Source organism: Oratosquilla oratoria, chromosome 4 (assembly GCF_046742065.1).
Source record: "Oratosquilla oratoria isolate Oo_2021 chromosome 4, ASM4674206v1, whole genome shotgun sequence".
Classification (NCBI taxonomy): Eukaryota; Metazoa; Arthropoda; class Malacostraca; order Stomatopoda; family Squillidae; genus Oratosquilla; species Oratosquilla oratoria.
Genome location: NC_134780.1, coordinates 55,904,321 through 55,923,112, shown reverse-complemented (window position 1 = coordinate 55,923,112; position 18,792 = coordinate 55,904,321). Strand labels below are relative to the sequence as shown.

Sequence of the window (18,792 nt, the reverse complement as noted above, 5' to 3'; positions counted from 1 at the left end):
ACTGGGGACCCAATGAAGCTTGTTGCCATAACAATTAGTAGGTCTTTTCGTTCTTGAGGGTGTGGGATGGGTAATCCCCCCATGAAACACCAAGATAGTTTGACGTTAGCCAGAGCCAAATATGTAAACGTGGGGTAGACGTATAGACCAGTGAATGTATATTACAATTTGCTCACTGAACATATAGGGCAAAGGTGGTGACTAGGGGCAGCAGCTGAACGCCTGTCATCATTGAAATATGTCGTGATTAACCATGTCGTTATTACTCCCGACTTCTATATTTTGTTCTCAGTCGACAAAGCCATAACGACCCACACTCCATTTTTTTTTCTCTTACTAACGCCAGACGATTTCATTCATCTGAGTGTCGATGTGGGAATAACAGCTAATTGAAAATCACATGACAAATGCACATGTTACAGGAATGATTATGTTGCTGGCGTCACAAAAAAGGGCCTGGTTGCAGTGGCTGGGAACATCAATTGAAACGACATGACGTGTGCGCAGCATCTCGCGCCAAACTTCGTTCCTCAGACGACTTCTTTGTACAACATTAAATATAAAAATTCAATGTCTATGGGATATTCCGTTCGAAGCCCAAGTAGGAACATTTAACGTTCTTGTCGCAGATGAAAGGATTGCATTAATGCGAACACTATTAAACGAAACTTAAGAACGCAAAGGCATCTGTGGTATTTCAAGTAGGGAAAGGATTTTGTCGGGAATTCATCACGACTTAGGTGTTTTTGGAGTCGATGATGTACTGTCACAAATTAGTAAAGTCATTAGTGTTTAAAGCTTTGGTTTTAGTAATTGGGGTTAAATTTTTGAAGACAGCAATATCAAAATACTATAGAAAATACTACTGGAAAGTGTTCAGTATGCAGAATCAAGCTAAACAAACTTGGCAAAGCTAGTGATATTTTCCAAATCTGTCGAAAGGAATAATCTCATCGAAATAACAAATTAAACAATTTTACTTTTTCAGTGTAAATAAGATACTGCCAATTTTATTTCTATATACGAAAATATTATGTAGAGGAACGGCATTGATGCCCTAACAAGACGCCCATACATCCGTCTTGAGACGTTGAATTGCCGAATTACCATAATTCATTATTAACTTTTGTGATACCTGGTGAATTTATTTGTCTTGCGTGTTGATTATGGCATATTTTTAATTTGTATTACCAATGTACTAAGCATCTTACAGTATTATTCTAGATCAACTAAGGTAAAGTTTTATCGTTAGTAGCTGATGGCCACGTTATGTTCAGTGGAAGGTCGCTGGGTAGGAACTCGCACTAAAGTGATGACCTGGTGTAGGTCAGAAATAGTGAACCCGACTGGAAGAGATTCATAACAAATATAAAATAATCCAGTTGCATAAAACAAAATTGGGATTGAGTGAATCAGTGTATTGACCAGTGAATATATTATAGAGGGGCACTGTGTGCAATGGAGTGAATTCCCCTCATTCTACACCCCCGCCCTCCCCTTAACCTTTTCACTACGCAAACAGACAACAGACCAACCTGCAGACGTACGCCGTGGCACATAAACAAAGACGGAGAACAAGTGGTCGCAGTCACCTTCACGATGATAATACTACATTCACGAAATATGAGATAACTTTTTGATACATATTATTGTTATTATTATTATTCAGTCTTTTATTTAACGGTTAGCAAAACTAAATTTTACACTATTAATTTGAAAGGGGATGGAAGGGAGTTGTTGGAAGCCATGTAATTCCCACAAACAAACTTTTTTTTTTATAGTCCTTCAAAACAGATAAGCTTTGGACTGTGGACATATAACATTCATTTGGTAACTTAGAACTACATACTATTGTTGTAAGAAATAGGCTTATAAACCAACATTGCATTTAGATTAGTTCAGCATTGGTAGTCACTTGCCAGTCATTGACATTTCTAAAATATATGGGATTTTATTTAGAGGTCACTTTAATCTTACTTAATCCCCATTATGGAGGAAGAATGGGAAGACTTAGTAGCATTATGCTTGAATTTAACTCAGTTGAGAAATAAATTATCTGATGCTCTTAGGGAGAAGGTCAGCATTGACTTGATAGAAAAAATTTGTACAAGATTACAGGTGTTGGTGAACACATATGAGGGCAAATGGTTGTGTTTCTCGGTGGAATATGACCTAGTTGATGATGTGGATAAAGCAAAGGACTTTAATGACCATTTCATGGAAACATGGCAATTAATTACACAAGCAAAACAATACATACAAACATATAGTGTACAACCAAACCTTCAGTCTCGACATGCAAACCCCAACAGTCCAGATCTCGAATTAAAAATGTCTGACATTAGATTAGAAGAATTTGATAGAAACCCCTTAGAACAAACCAAATTCAAGAATAAACTTACTTCTCCAGAACATGGTAGAACTGATGATGACGATATCCCTAATTACAGTCATGACACCCAATGCGTAAAGATCCTAGGCAGTGATTTACCTACAGGATTTAAAGAACAAGTTTCTGAGGACCAGGATAATATCATAAGAGGTAAAAGGAGATTTAAGCGAATCTTGAGTAGGAAGCTTGTTCAGCTTAAGGAACCAAAGTACAATTTACCAGATATTCTCTGCTTCAAAGTAGAATTAGAGAAAATACTAATATTGTTGGAACATGACATAGGTATTGAAATATCTGAGGCTGATTGGTTGATCAGGGAACTAATCATGATGAAACTTCCAGATGAAGCCACTGACTTTCTTTTCTCTTTGCACAAAACATTATACTGCAACTTAACCCAAATTAAGGAAGGCCTTCAGCTTATGGTAGAGTACCTGACTATGTTTGAAGATGATGCAAGTCGGAAGAAAGTTACGCCAACCAAATCATCTGCATGTGTTCCTGACCATAACCATGTTCCAAGGCATACCAGGAGTGATACAACAGCATCAGTAGGAACTTCTGCCACAGGTGGATGCCAGTTGTGCTTCTTTTGTAAACAAAATCATAAGACTTATGATTGCAAGAAATATACCACTATCCACACCAGAAGAGATAGACTCAAAGAAATGAATAGATGTCAGAAATGTCTCTTAAGTACATGACACAAATGAATGCAACACAGTACTTAGTATTTGTCCGCATTGCCATAAGGGAAAACATCATTCATTTCTCTGCATGAGTAACCCATCAGTCAAGCCAAAATCCATTAATGCTGCTAATGCTTCCAAGGCTAGTTGGGATGACCAGTAATGATTCCATTGAAATGACTGAAAGATACATATCCAGATCTAGAGCAAGTAATCTGTTGGATTCTAGGGAGTCAAAGCCCTAAAGCTGCCACATAAATAATGACTAATCCAATAGAAGGAATGAAGCCAAATACAGTGTAGCATTACTTACAGCAACAATTTTTGTCTGTTCATGAGCTGGGAAGGTAGAAAGAGGCTGCACCTTTGGTCAAAGCACTTAGATTTAGTGGATAGGTTCAAGTTGAAACCCACATCCAGCAGGAAAAAACCTATGATGATGATGACTGTAATAGAAGAAAATCCCAAAGCAGATTATCATACAGGGGGATATTTGTTACTGCAAGTAAATTATTAACTGGATATATGACTGGCAGATAGGAAAATCCACTCAAATGGATTATAACTGGCTATTAGCAGGATCAAACTGTCAGAAATTTCTTGTATGGATCAAACTACTGTAAATAGTGTGGAGCTTTTTCTGTTCCCTGGTGGACACTTGATGTACATATAGTAGTATACTTGATCATGTCGATGAGACCCCAATAACAGGTTAAATCAATCAGTTGAACCTGCATGTTACTGAACAATCATTACAAATTGAACTACTTACCATATGCAATACAGTTGTAAGTGGTTGTAGCAATATTGTACAATTGTTGGATTTTGATGTTATTGTATATAAACCTGAACCAGGAGTCCTAATGATGTAAGGGCATGTAAACATGAGGATATTGTAAAATATGAGAAAGGAAAATATTGGGTGGAACTTTCCATGAAGACTAACTATTCTCTTCCCTTTCATGATTACAGACATGCCTTATAGGATAAATGCATCATCAAAGGAAAAGATCATTGAGTAGCTTGGGATGTTAGTACAACATTATTATGGAAATGTTAAGGGCATGGGTTATTGATCCAGGAGTGAGTCAGTATACTCATTATTTACCACATCATACTGTATGTAAGCAGTCTACAACTACTCCCTTGTGGATTGTGTATAATTGTAGCACCAAAAATTAAAAGATAAATGCTTCATTGAGTAATTGGTGGATGATGTGTTAATTCTATTCTGGACCAACTAAGTTGCATTTGTAAGAGACACAGAAACCTCTGCATATAGGCCTTTAGTCACATCACACTTTGGAATATTTGATCAGGTTTTTATGCCCAACAAATCTCTTTGATGATAATACAATCAAAACTTGTTGGTTTGCATCTGTATTATTTGGAGTAACATTTAACCCCTCTTTGTTTCAAATTAAATCGAAGTTTCATTTTAGCCTTTCCAAATCACTATTTACAGAACAGCTGTCTTCATCCATATTGACAATTTGATGGAAACTGTTAATAGTGAGACTGAAGCAATAGAGATGCATAAAACTGCTGATAATTATATAATGAGCTAGCTAATGTTGGCATGCCAAACTCAGTGGAATAGCACTCCAGAAATGTTGAGAGACTTAGTCGAAGCTGATAATGAGGGGGTAGGGATTAGGGGCTAGTGAAGAATGGTTGTGTTTGGATGATATTTTAACAACTGGAGTGAGGGAACGGAGAGGGGGGTCAGCCTTGCTGTTGATGTGCTGTGTCTTCCTGTATTGCTTCTGACCTGGGCAGTGGGCAGGAGCCAGGGATGACCCTTCATCCAAGAGTAGCTAAAATGAGAGAGAAAGAAAGGTAGTGGGGTGGGAGTGGGTGCATGCTTTTGACTCGGCTTCCTCCCATATAAGGGTGAAAAAGTCCATGATATATAGATAGATAATGATTTAGTCTCTTCCCTGGCAAACATATTTAGTGTTATGTCTAGACTGGGACATCACCAGTGACAAATATTAGGAATGTCTGAATTACTGTTATATGTAACCAGACCAACTTTTTTCACCAATGTCCTCTTGTTTTGATCCCTCAGACTGTATGAAGAATTATCTTCAAGACTGTTTATTATCATTGACAGGCATCTATCTTGAAAGGGTCTGGAAGAAAGACCTTGCTTAGGGAAAAACATTTTGGTTTCTCCAATCCAGTACAAAGTAAACAACTTACAATGGGAGTAGTGATAGTGGAGAGACTTTGACCACAACATGAATAGCTGTTAGGACACGTGAAGTATCCAGACAGTGAAGATAATGTATGTGTTGTAGATATGTTGTGCAATGGGGTGATCAGTATAGACATTGTACAAACTCATCCCACAGGAAGTTTCTTCCCAAGACTTGCCAAGAGGTGAAATAATTGAAAAAATGAACCTTAAATACAGCCTATGAGACAGGTGGTTTAGAATGTGGAAAAATTAAAGCATAATCATATTGACTAATCTGGCACACTCCTGCCCCCTGGAGGGATTGTCGAGAATTAGTCCTAATGAAAGGTGTTTTTGGATTCAATGAGCTACTTTTATCAGTTAATAATGCCACTAATGGGTCATTGGCTACAGAATTTAGTATGCTTGTATACTTAGGATTAGGAATTTGAATACAGCAATTAATCATATTCAAGGCCTATCAGAAATTGATACTGGAGAATGTTCAGTATGTAGGATCAAGCTAAAAGTATTGATATATATATATATATTTTTTTTTTTGGGGGTGTGTGTGTGGATCTGAAAATGAATTATACAATTTTCCAGTTAGAGTGGCCTATTGTTTTTGTTTATACACATGAAAATATATAGAGCAATGGCATTTATACCTGAACATAGCAGCCATCTTATAGATTTTTAAGTTATTATCATTCTTCGTAATTCTGTAGTAGTAGTAGTAGTATATGCATAGAATCATAAATAATGAAAAATAATGTATCTTTAAGATGGCTGCTCTGTAATGGCTGTCATCCATGAGGAGTTAAGATGAGAGGGGGAAAGGGTAATGGATGGGAGTGGAGTGGGTATATGCATTTGACAAGGCTACCTCTCTGGTAAGGGGGGAAAAGTCCTTGGTATATAGATGGACTATGTACATAGGTTTCTTCCCCCATATAAGGGAGGTAGCTAAGACATACATGCACCTATCCAGCAACCATTTGTTTTCTATTTTATCTTAGCTCCTTGTGGATGAAGAGACATTCGTTACCCCTGCCCATTTCTCCTCCTCCTCCTCCTCCTGATTCTCCTCCTCCTCCTCCTGATTCTCCTCCTCCTCCTCATTCTCCTCCTCCTCCTCATTCTCCTTCTCCTTCTCCTTCTCCCACCTGCTGAACTTCTTCATTTTAAGTATTAATTCTAGTATATTCCTCTTTTGTGTTTTTATCTGTGTGGATAACATCTTGCATATATCTTACAATATTATTCTGTTTCAATTAAGGTAAAGTTATATCTTCTGTACACTTTTGGTATTAGGTTATGCGATGTTTGGTGGTAGGTCACTGAATAAATGCAGTTGAAACATGACCTAGTTTCAATTAGAGAAATTTATTATATCATCTGGGAGAGAGTCATAAAAATTGACCCAGTTGCATTGCACAATGCAGTGCCGTTGTGACACACAATTGACCCAGTCAGTAGGCAGGAGACTGGGTTGACCCTTCCTTCATCCATGAGGAGCTAAGATGAGAGGGAAACAATAGGTGCATGTCTTGGCTGGCTACCACCCCTGTAAGGGGGAAGAGGCTCTTTGTATGTAGATAGATTCTAACATGCACAAGTTAGCTTGACTAATCACATATTACAGAGGGGATACACTTGAGCACAGAGAGTAGTGAATTCCTATCACATTCTGCCTCCCTATCATTTACTCTTCATTTCCTATTCCTCATGTTATGCACACAGCCCAACCCATGAATTTAGCATTCAGAAACAAGACAAAGAACTTCACCTAGTGGCTGAAAGGTCGTGGTAAGTTGCATTATATATTCATGAAGTATGTGTGAAATACAAGTATATGAGATAACTTTGTATAAGTTTACATTAAAAAATTCATGTTGTTTTGTTTTGTACTCTTCTCTTTTTAGGGATTGGTGATCCCCTTTTTCAGCTGGTAAGGTTCTGTTGCTACAAGTGAATACAAGAGGGGTATGCTTCACCCAGCTTCAATACTAGTCTCTCTCTCTCTCTCTCTTCCATTTCATTTGATTTTTAATTTCAAAATTTCTCTCCCACACACAGGTATTCAAGATGTTCCTGACAGTCTCCTTGGCAGTTACAGTGGTGGCTCTCCTGCTGGGGTACTGCCACTACTGCCACCAGTACTGGCAGTCCAAAGGTGTCTATGTGCCTCCCATGCTCCCCATCTTTGGCCATACTATCTATGTCCTCAAAGAAGTCCGGTTTGAATATTTACACAAGGTGAGGTTGTTGTCCATTTTCATTGTCAGTAACAGATGAAATAAAAAAAAAACATGGACAGAGTTGTCTAGTGCAATAAAAAAAAAAAAAACGGCTTTACTTTGTATACCTAGGATCTTCATCTTCGACTCAGTTTTCAATTTCATGAAGTTAGTAGCCATGAATAACGAAGAAATTACACTCTACAGTGCTGTTTTGAAAACAGTATACTGTAGTAAGTCACTGTAGCCATTTATGTGGGGGTCATTTGTCTCCAGCAAGAGAAACCTGGGAAACGGATTGATTGATTGATTATTGGTATTTCAAGTGACAAAACAGGAAATGACTGTTGATGAATCATCTTCAACATCAAGAGGGAGCACATGCTGAGGGTCTTGCTGCTTCACTCACATACTGACACCATTCTGCATGGTTTCAGTAAGTAAACCCTGATGTAGCCACCCTTCCCATTCCAAACAATTTGTGGCAGGACCAATCTGCTTGCCCTAGCCATGAGTTCTGTGTACATTCCCATTGTCAACTCCACCAAAGGTTGCCTCTTGAGTGGGATTAGCATGAGCAAAGTTACTTCACCATATAGCTGAAGTTATTTGCCAATTGTACTTGCAACTGACATATGACTTAGTCTCATGGAACATATGTTAGTCTGATACAAAGTCATTCTAAAGATACCCATGATTCTCCAATGGCTCTTGGCACAAAAGATATTGAGATGCCTCATGAAGTCAGCATTCATTGTCCATTTTCATAGCTGCACAGAAAGACAGGGATCATAAGCCATTTAAAAAATTATATCTCAGTCCTGCATAAATATTGGCAGTGCCATAATACTGGTGTTAAATGAATTCATGACACTGGGTAATATGTCCTTCAAAGGACCTCCAGATATTGCTCATCACTGTTATGCCAGGGTATGTGAAACTTTCCAAGACTGAATGCACTTAGGCTCACATATCATCCTTGAGCTACTCCAGATGAAATTCAAATTTGATTATATCATTGGATTTTTTTACACTGACATGTAGTCTGAATATTGTGACCTCATATCTGTGATTGGGCCCAAAGAACTTATCACACTGGTAAACCTTAAGTTTGTACAATACTCCAATGAATACCCATCCCAAGGGTCTCTTCCTTCTTATAAGGGAGGTAGCCCACCAAGGGATGCACCCACTCCCACACATTCCAACTCCCACCCACCATCCATTACCTCCTCTCATCAATGAAGGGTCATCCCTACCTCCTGCCCACTGCTAGGGTCAGAAGCAATGCAGCAAGATGCAGAACATCCATTGCAGGGCTACTTCATTTACTCATTGACCCTTCCTCCTTGTTCCCTTATGCAAAAAATAGAGAAGATATTGAGAAATGCCTACGAGTCTGAAATTTAAAGTTAAGAGATACAGGGAGGTTATATACAACAGTGGTTAAATTGGCTTTGATATATGGAACAGAAATTAGGGAATGAAGAAGACTGCAAGAAAAAAACTCAATGTAACAAATATGAAGATGATCAGACAGAGATGTATGGATGTATGAAGCTGGATAATATCAGGAATGAAAATAAAAACAGAGGGACAGTAAAGGTAGGAAAATTTTGTAAGAAAGTATAAGAAAGAATATTGGAGTAGTACAGACATGTTATGAGAAAAGCAAAAGTTATGTGGAGAGGAGAGTAATGGGAATGGACGTAGGTGGATAAAAGACTAAGGGAGAATAGAATAAAGGATGATTGTAGAGAGAAAGGTTTGTGGGAGATAACTGGAGGGACACAGCTGATTGTTGCTGACTGGTCAGAAATCCTGACTACATAGAAAAAGGAAAAGGTGGAAGAAAAATATTGCACCATGGCTACAGCAGTTTACAACAACCTTCAAAAATATGACTTGTTCACCATAAATTCATCTTGAAGTTTAATTAGTTTAGGTTCAATTTATCACCATCACTGGTTGCTAATTCCATTTTTATTCTATTGTCAGATTTTCACCAAGTCCAAGACACCTTTCTTTGGAATGTATCAATTTGTGAAACCCAAATTGATTGTAAAGGATATGGAAATCTTGAAGAAAATCTTGGTCAAAGACTTTGATCATTTCTCCACCCGGAGGGAGATGGAATTTTCAGAATCAGACCACATCTATAGTGAAATGCTTTTTATGGTGAATGGTGAGAGGTGGAAACAGATTCGGACAACTGTGTCACCTACCTTCACCAGTGGCCGACTCAAAGGTATTCTGCCCCTGATTGAGAATAAATGTCAAGCTCTTGTAGACTGGTGCCTTAATCATGGACTTCAGGGTGATATGGAACTTAAGGGGACCTTTAGTCGAATAACCTTGGATACCATTGCCACATGTGCTTTTGGGATTGAGTCCAACTGTCTGGAGAATGAGGAAAGCGAATTCTCCAAAGCTGCCATTAAGGCAACTTCTCAGTCAGGCATCACAGTGCTGTTGAAGTTTTTGTTAGTTCTTTCCTGCCCAAGACTTTATCAGTTCTTCAATTTACGGATTGGACCTCCTTCCTTAGACATATTAGGTGAAGTGGTCAGGTCATCACTGAAGAATTGTAAGACTTCAGGAAGGCGTGGGGACTTCCTTGACTTGATGTTGGATGCAAAAGAAGACAACAAAAAGCAAAACAAATATCGTAAGTATTTTCAGCGACCAGATTAAAAAAAAAAAAATGTCATCAGTGAGAGTGACAGTGCACAATGGGAGGGATGCAAGACTGGTGTGAAAGAATTTCTGTAACTCTTTTGCATAAACATAATAAAATAGTTTCATGTGTTTTGTTGGTGCCCTCTAGTGTACAGTTCAATAGGAATTGGTAGTTAAAGACCACAGTGGTATCAGTTTGGCACAGACCACTGGATAAGAGATGGAGATAGTAAACTAGACCAACTACCCTTTTATATGCAATGAAATCAGGCTGACCATAGCACACTTACCCAGTATCACCATTGTTGAACCTGCAATTTGAGATCAAGGCTGTTTTAAATGTTATACATGAATAGGGCATTTCTAGGGAACTTTCTGTGTACAAACATTGTCATGTGTAGAGGGTAGTTGTGTTGCTCATCCATGCTTTATTGTTTGTTTTCAGCTGTTACTGTAAATACCATAATCTCACAGTCAGTCTTGTTCCTCATCGCTGGTCATGAGACAACAGCATCTGCTCTGGCCTTCACAGTCTTTTTGTTGGCCAAGCACCAAGATGCCCAACGAAAACTTCGAGAGGAGATCAAAGGTCTGGTTGAAATCCATGGGGGATTAACTTACCAAGCCTTAGGGGAAGCCAAGTACCTTGATGCTTGTCTACATGGTGAGGAGGATTTTGAATTCCAGTTATAGTTTATGAAATATACAATGATATTTCAGTGAATGTGGTGACTGAATGGGTGAAGGGAGTGGTGTTTAGAGGTGAGAAGGGGTCACCAAATTTCACAGCAGACCCAATAACTGAGAGAATGATGAGCATGGGCTGCATAACTATTTTGTTCAATACATGTTAAATAGTCTTCCAAAAAAGTTTTAGAAAAAATATAATTTTTCATAAAATGTTTGGCATGTACGATGTGATGGCCAACCAGATGAACTGACCTTGCAGGCAACAGGCAATGGTTTGGTGACCCCTGGTATAGATGGATGGCAGTTTGAGTCTCACTGAAAGGTGTAACATATGATGGCAGGAATGGCATGTAATAATGTTGAATCACTGAATTGCTCTGACTAAGGCATTTGTGTCTGGCCACTTTGCATGGCAGGTAATGGGTGAGAAGTTGAAAAAAGACAGGGAAAAATGTTAGGTGAACATTTTTTATGTTTCATTGAATTCTTATCTTACTTAATAATTTGTCTTCAGAATCATTGAGGCTTTATCCGCCAGCAGGTTACATGGATAGGACATGCACCAAAGACTATGTGTATGTATTTTATCTTGATTTCACCATTTAATGCTACTTGAGATATAGGACTAGTATTCCATACAGTGATGAGGGTGAAAGTTGCATGAACATATTTCCAGGCTCCCTCAGTACAACCTGAAGATTGAAAAAGGAACAATCATTGGACTTCCTATCTGGACAATCAACAGAAACCCTGAGATATTTGAGGATCCAGAGTCTTTCAGGCCAGAGCGGTTCCTTCCAGAAAACAAGACAGCAGAGAAAGCATTTTCTTTCATGTCTTTTGGCCAAGGACCAAGGAACTGCATTGGTTAGTGTTGCCACTCATGTAGTGAAGATCCATGTGGTTTTGCCCAATGACATTCAAGAAGATTCATACACATCTTTCCTGACAGTGTAATCAAGTAACTCAAGCTAATAGTCTACATTAGCCTTATGTAGTCATGGTGACCTAACCAATGGCACTATATATCCAGCTGAAATGTGTATGGAGGCAAGATGTCCTTGGGTAAACTATCCCCTTGCTGGTTGTTGGAAACAGTGCATGAGTAAATTCTATTCATTGGAGAAATGAAATTTGATTTTCCATTAACTACAAAGATTTCTCCTCTGATCCCATCAGGCATGCGGTTTGCTCTTCTGGAATCAAAGTTGCTACTGGCACATCTCATTCTCAAATTAGAAATGGTGCCTGTCCCAGGTCACGAGAATGTGCCTCCCCTGCGACCAAGTCCAAACCTGATCGCTACCAAAGATGGCTTATACGTGAAATTCCAACCAGTAGAAGGTTGAAAAAGTTCAGCCCAGGTAACTCATATTCTTGCTACAACCAGTATTTAAGAAGACTCAAACCCAAGTAATATGGTCATTTGCTACATCCTGTAGATTGTTGAAAAAAGTCAACTTGGTAACTTATTCTTTTGATTGTGAAGAAACTTGACTTTTAGGCACCTCACCACTTGTGAGATGAGCTCTCTTCATGCTTAAAGGATGGGTGGGGTGGGTCAACCCTTATATGAATAAAAACTGGGGTTAGTGCAAGATTTGAAAAAAAAAATTGTTAGGGGTATAATCTTTGTATTTTACTTGAAGGAATTTTTCATACTAATTGCAACTGATTTTATTGAATTAAAAAAGAATAAATAAAAAAGGATAGGTTGATTAATCGTTTTAAAACAATTTTGCCTACTTCTTTGGTACTACCCAATGACATCCAACTTTGTAACTTAATCAGGAGTTTAAGTCCCATAGGTTTTCCACTGTTGTATAACAGCATCTCTCTAGCAACTCCTGCGATGGTGCTGATGCCAAACTGTCACAGCCTTTCTGTTTCTTTGGATCCATAAGTAATAGGGAGAGATGGGTCCTACAACTTGGGTAACTGCTGGTCCATGATATCATTTAGCCCTGGCTTGTGCTCTTCATGGGGTGCAACATCCATGGTCAACATTGACCAGTGGAGATCATTATAAAAATAAAGTAAAGTATGGACCTATTTTGATCACATATAAAGACTTCAGTAATGACTAGTACCAGGCCATTTTATTCACATTGGAGAAACCTTTTCCAGCATTAGTGGGTTGAACAAAGTAGAAACTGGTGAAATTAACTTTGGAGTATTTTGTTCACCTGAAGGATTCTGCTGTAGCTAATTCCAAGCAAAATTATTCTGGTTTCAGAAATCCTCTTGTGTTTTTGTGGGTAGAGGTTGGTAAGGTAAATCGTTCAGTAAAATTCATCATGATACATAGTCCAATCTACTATCTATTTTATATATATATATATGTATTTACCTAGTTGTATTTTACGGGAAGGGGAGCTATGCTCGTGGTGTCCTGTCTTCATATCTCATTTTATCTAAACTATTTTTAAATTCATGTATTGTTTTTGCACACACTACTTTCTCATCTAACTTGATCCAACTGTCTATTACTCTGTAAGGAAAGCTGTTCTTTTTCAGATCTCTTCTATAGACGTCTTTCTTGATTTTCTTTCCGTGTCCTCTTGTATTTCTATCATCCCATTTTATTAGATCCTCTCTATCAATAATTTCTATGCCTTTCATGATTCTGTAAATAGTTATCAAGTCTCCTCTCTCTCTTCTTTGCTCAAGTGTCTGTAGCTCAAGTTTTGCTAGTCTCTCTTCATATGATAGTTTTGAGAGTGTTGGTGCCAATTTTGTAATTGCTCTTTGTATTCTTTCAAGTTTTTTTTTATAAAAAAATTTGTACTTGGTGACCACATCGTTGCCGCATATTCCAATCTTGGTCTTATCAGAGTGATTAGTATTTTCTTCACCATTTCTTTGTCCAGGTATGTAAATGCCACTTTGATTGTTCTTATTAAATTATAAGTTTCACCAAAAATCTTATTTATTTGTTTCTCAGGTGACATATTATTCATAACAATGACTCCCAGGTCCTTCTTAATTTTAACTCTTTTTTTTTTTTTTTTTTTTATACTTTTTTCTCCTGTGTGTGTGTGTTTACCTAGTTGTATATTACGGGAAGGGAAGCTATGCTCATGGTGTCCCGTCTTCATATCTCATTTTATCTAGACTATTTTTAAATTCGTGTATCATTTTTGCACAAACCACATTCTCATTTAACTTGTTCCAAATGTCTATTATCCTGTGGGGAAAGCTGTTCTTTTTTTAGATCTCTTCTATAACTGTCTTTCTTGATTTTCTTTCCGTGTCCTCTTGTATCTCTACTATCCCATTTTATTAGATCCTCTCTATCAATAGTTTCTATACCTTTCATGATTCTATAAGTAGTTATCAAGTCTCCTCTCTCTCTTCTTTGCTCTAATGTCTGTAGCTCAAGTTTTGCTAGTCTCTCTTCATATGATAGTTCTGAGAGTGTTGGTGCCAATTTTGTAATTGCTCTTTGTATTCTTTCAAGTTTTGTTTTACATTTTTTTGTACTTGGTGACCACGTCATCGCTGCATACTCCAATCTTGGTCTTATCAAAGTGACCCGTATTTTCTTCACCATTTCTTTGTCCAGGTATGTAAATACCACTTTGATTGTTCTTATTAGATTATAAGTTTCTCCAAAAATGTTGTTTATATGTTTCTCAGGTGAGATATTATTCATAATAATGACTTCCAGTTCCTTCTCATTTTCTACTTTTTTAATTTCTTCCTTTCCCAATTTATATGATCCCACTATTCTTTTTTTGCTTCTTCCAAATTCCATTATACTACACTTCTTAATATTGAATTCTATCTCCCACTTCTTTTTCCATTCCCATACTTTATTGAGATCACTGTAGCAACTCACTATCTTCTACAGTGTTCACTTTTTTTCAACAATTTTGCATCATCCGCAAAGAAGCTCATATAACTTTCAATTCCTTTATCCATATCATTAATATATATAGCAAACATTATTGGGGCCAGAACTGTTCCTTGTGGAACTCCACTAATCACTTCATCCCAATTAGAGTATTTGTCTCTTATCACCACTCTATATTTCTTTCATGCAAGAAGTCTTCCATCCACTTCAGCAGTGTGCCCTGTATTCCTCCTGTAGTTTCTAATTTCTTTAGCAATTTCTTATGTGGGACCTTATCAAAAGCTTTTTTCAGGTCTAGAAATGCACAATCAGCTCATCCATCTCTTTCTTGTATTACATCTATTAGCCTTGAATAGAAACATATTAAGTTTGTGATGCATGATCGTCCTTGTCTAAATCCAAATTGCCTTGGATTTAGTATGTTGTTTTTTTCCAGATGCCTTACCCATCTAGTTTTGATAATTCTTTCACAAATTTTAGCTATCGTACTTGTAAGAGAGACCAGTCTGTAGTTAGTAGGAGGGCTGTGGAGTTGAAGTCGGAGTCAGAAGCAATTACATTGTCACTGGAGTTAGTCGGTAAAAATATACCGACTCCGACTCCAGTTGAATTTACACTTTATAAGGCCTTTGTTTAGTCTGTAGAGTTATGCAGTGTGCACTCCTTATAAGTAGATTATATAAAAAGAAAAACATAATTTTATAAAATGTAATAAATCTCATCATCTTATCTTGTGGTCATTGCACAAAACCCCCAAAATGTCCTTGTGCAATGCTGGCTCTCAAATTTATACATAGACCGATAAGCATCCAAAGTATTACTTGAATAAATTAAATAAACACCTCCATTTTACACTTTCTGTTGACACACAGTCACTGGAGCTGTAATATTCCTGTCAAGTTCCATATGCATTGTTTCTCCCACTGCTGCGTTGCCAATCAGTAGGATAATTATGATTTCAACTGTAGACTAATGCATTAATAAACTCTTCTCTCCTTTCCCCTTCTTTTTTTCCCCTCTATACTTTTTAATGTTGAATTACACAACGTAACATTTTTTTTCAAAAGTTTTGTTTATTGTATTTTTTTAGAGTTTATTAATCCATTTTTCCTGCTGATTTCAAATATGCAATTATTTTTTCTGTATCATCGACTGTTATAGAAATACATATAATTTCAATGTTACCATGTATATTTTGGAATTGTTATGTGGTCTGCTACTAAATGTTTATCTAATTTTCTCTTTCAGATCAATGACTGAACTATTTATCTGTTAAGATGGCTACTAGAGGATGTGAAAATTCTCCTGATACATTTTGCTATGTGTGTGGTTATTATATTGGGAAAAAACAAGTACTACATAAGATCGTGAGAGGTGCTAAAGTGTGGATAGTGTACAGACTCTATTTCGGAATGCTCATGGGTGACCAGGACAAGCCATGGGCACCTCATGTGATATGTGGAAGCTGCCGATCTACTCTAGAAGGATGGCTGAGAGGTACAGGAAGGGCAATGCCTTTTGCCATTCCTAGAATATGGAGAGAGCCGAAGAACCATCACGACGACTGCTACTTTTGTATGATTGATGTGACGAAGTACAGGAAAGTGAAAGGAAGACAAGCTCTGCAGTATCCAGACATACCATCATCTAGAGCACCTGTCCCACATGATGATAGCTTACCAGTACCACAACCACCAGAAAATGCAAGTTTATTTTTATCATACTCTCTTTACTTTTAATTAACTTCAGTATTAAGTACTTAATATACATTCACTTTCCTAAAGATGTATGGAATACTAATGCTATTCGTCTTTGTTGAAGTTGCTATATTTAGTTATTTCTTTCTTTCCAGATGGAAGATGCAATGGAAATTTCATCTGAAGGGTCAGCAGGTAGCAGCAGCCATGAAATGGGAGACGAAGATTTCGCACCAAGAACGACTTCGGAGCCTCACTTTCCAAGTCAGAGTGAGCTAGATGACTTAATCAGAGACTTAGGTCTTACTAAGTCAGGAGCTGAGCTTCTTACATCAAGGATGAAAGAATGGAATCTACTAGGAGAAGACTGCAGGACATCTGTGTACCGGAAACGACATGAAGAATCTAAAATTTACTATGACTTTAGTGATGATATGTGTTATTGTAAGGATGTTACTGGTTTGTTTACAGCCCTTGGACTCGAACATGATCCTGCAGAATGGCGACTGTTCATAGATAGCTCAACACGAAGTCTCAAAGCAGTATTGCTCCACAATGGAAATAAAAACCCATCTTTGCCTCATGCACACTCAGTACAGAAGAAAGAAAACTATCATAATGTCAAACAGCTTCTTGAAAAAATCAATTATGCTGAATTCAAATGGGATGTTTGTGGTGATTTCAAGATGCTAGCCTTTTTGCTTGGCTTACAAGGGGGATACACAAAGTATTCCTGTTTTCTTTGTTTATGGGACAGCAGGGCTGATGATGATCATTATAATAAAGTTCATTGGCCCCCAAGAGTTGAACTGCAGCCAGGAATGTTAAATGTTCTCAGACAGCCTCTAGTAGATTCGAAAAAAGTTTTATTACCCCCACTTCATATTAAGCTAGGGTTAATTAAACAGTATGTGAAGGCTTTGGATTTTGGAGGCGAAAGTTTCCAAGAAATTTGTCTCATGTTTCCCAAGCTATCTGAGGCTAAGCTCAAGGGTGGTATATTTGTTGGACCCAAGGTAAATCACAAGGACCCTAATTATAAACAAATAGTGGCAAAGCTTATTGAGAACTTCAGGAAACTTGGTTGTCGTATGTCCTTGAAGATACATTTCTTACATTCTCACCTAGATTTCTTCCCCGAAAACTTGGGGGCTGTCAGTGAGGAGCATGGCGAGAGATTTCATCAGGGTATTGCAACTATGGAAAGAAGATATCAAGGACGATGGAATACTGCTATGATGGGAGATTACATATAGTCACTAGTCAGAAAAGACGAAAGCATGCATTCTAGAAAATCTCGATCGTCAAAGCACTTCTGATCATGAGAAGAGTCATCAAAACACTTGCAGTGCAAAGTTGTGTTGTTTATTTTGTTCTTACTAATATTGTAGCTCTTAAATACACTTCATATTATGAAAAAAATACTAGATGTATAATTATCCTTAGAATGCTAAAGTAGATTGAATCAATTAACTACTGTAGAGAAAGGTTGCGTATATAACAATAAAATATAAAATCAAGAATAAAGAAATATCGATGTTACGTCAAAACTCGTGATATTTGGATTCAGTGACACGAAATACATATATAAATATGAAAAAATACAAATAAACAAAACATGTGTTACATTGTGTTATTGAAATAAGGATATTTAAAGTTGAAAAAAAAAAAGTTTCGTGTTTCAAACATGTTTAGCTGTATCTTGTATTGTACTCGTATTGATAAGATTGGTTCCAGAACCAGAGTAATGTCCATTGCAATAATCACATAGCAGTACCAGTATGTAGTTAAACCAAGAGGTACGTGTGTCGATAATTTCAGTACATTAAGACCAAGGTATAAAAATATTTTGTTTTTGAAATGTACTTATCACTTATTTGCAAAGATATATATTATGCCAAATGTCTTGCATTATAGATTTTTACTGAATTTTCTTCAATATCCTTTCAAAAATTTTGTCTCTACTTCAGTTATAAAGTATTAATGGGGGTTTTGTGCAATGACCACAAGATAACCTCTCTCCTGCCTTCTCGTTTCCTTGCTCAAAAGACATGTTGACCACAAGATAAGAACAAAAGGAAAGTCACACTATAACATACATCTTTATTCTTTGATATAAACCTGTTATAATGATATAAGTCTACTCAAGATTGGAGTGTATGTGTGTTGTATAGGCTTTATAAAATATGTAGGCCATAATCAGTTAATTACATGAAGAGGAGTTGGAGTCGGTGGTGCCTAAATTAGAGGAGTCGGAGTCAGAGGTTTTGTGTTCCAACTCCATAGCTCTGGTTAGTAGGGTGTTCCTTGTTTCCCCCTTTATATATTGGTACTATATTTGCTCTTTTCCAATCTTCTAGAACTTTT

General features: G+C 37.3%; 1 protein-coding gene across 9 annotated transcripts in view; it reads left to right on the top strand.

The window, feature by feature from the left end:
• The window catches only part of LOC143024861 (cytochrome P450 6k1-like), a 73,388-nt gene that overhangs the window by 40,501 nt on the left and 14,095 nt on the right, over nucleotides 1-18,792 (top strand). For 2 of the 9 annotated variants that reach the window (XM_076184186.1, XM_076184184.1), the window contains exons 2-7: nucleotides 7,343-7,522; nucleotides 9,502-10,171; nucleotides 10,628-10,846; nucleotides 11,387-11,447; nucleotides 11,549-11,739; nucleotides 12,052-15,865. In XM_076184186.1, the coding sequence (XP_076040301.1) occupies nucleotides 7,352-7,522; nucleotides 9,502-10,171; nucleotides 10,628-10,846; nucleotides 11,387-11,447; nucleotides 11,549-11,739; nucleotides 12,052-12,221 (1,482 nt within the window). In that variant the 5' untranslated portion in view covers nucleotides 7,343-7,351 and the 3' untranslated portion in view covers nucleotides 12,222-15,865. Of the gene's footprint in view, nucleotides 1-1,554; nucleotides 1,684-1,740; nucleotides 1,857-7,006; nucleotides 7,073-7,342; nucleotides 7,523-9,501; nucleotides 10,172-10,627; nucleotides 10,847-11,386; nucleotides 11,448-11,548; nucleotides 11,740-12,051; nucleotides 15,869-15,976; nucleotides 16,377-18,792 lie in introns of those variants that run through there. The other 7 variants (XM_076184183.1, XM_076184187.1, XM_076184181.1 and 4 more) reach the window with 7 other exon arrangements.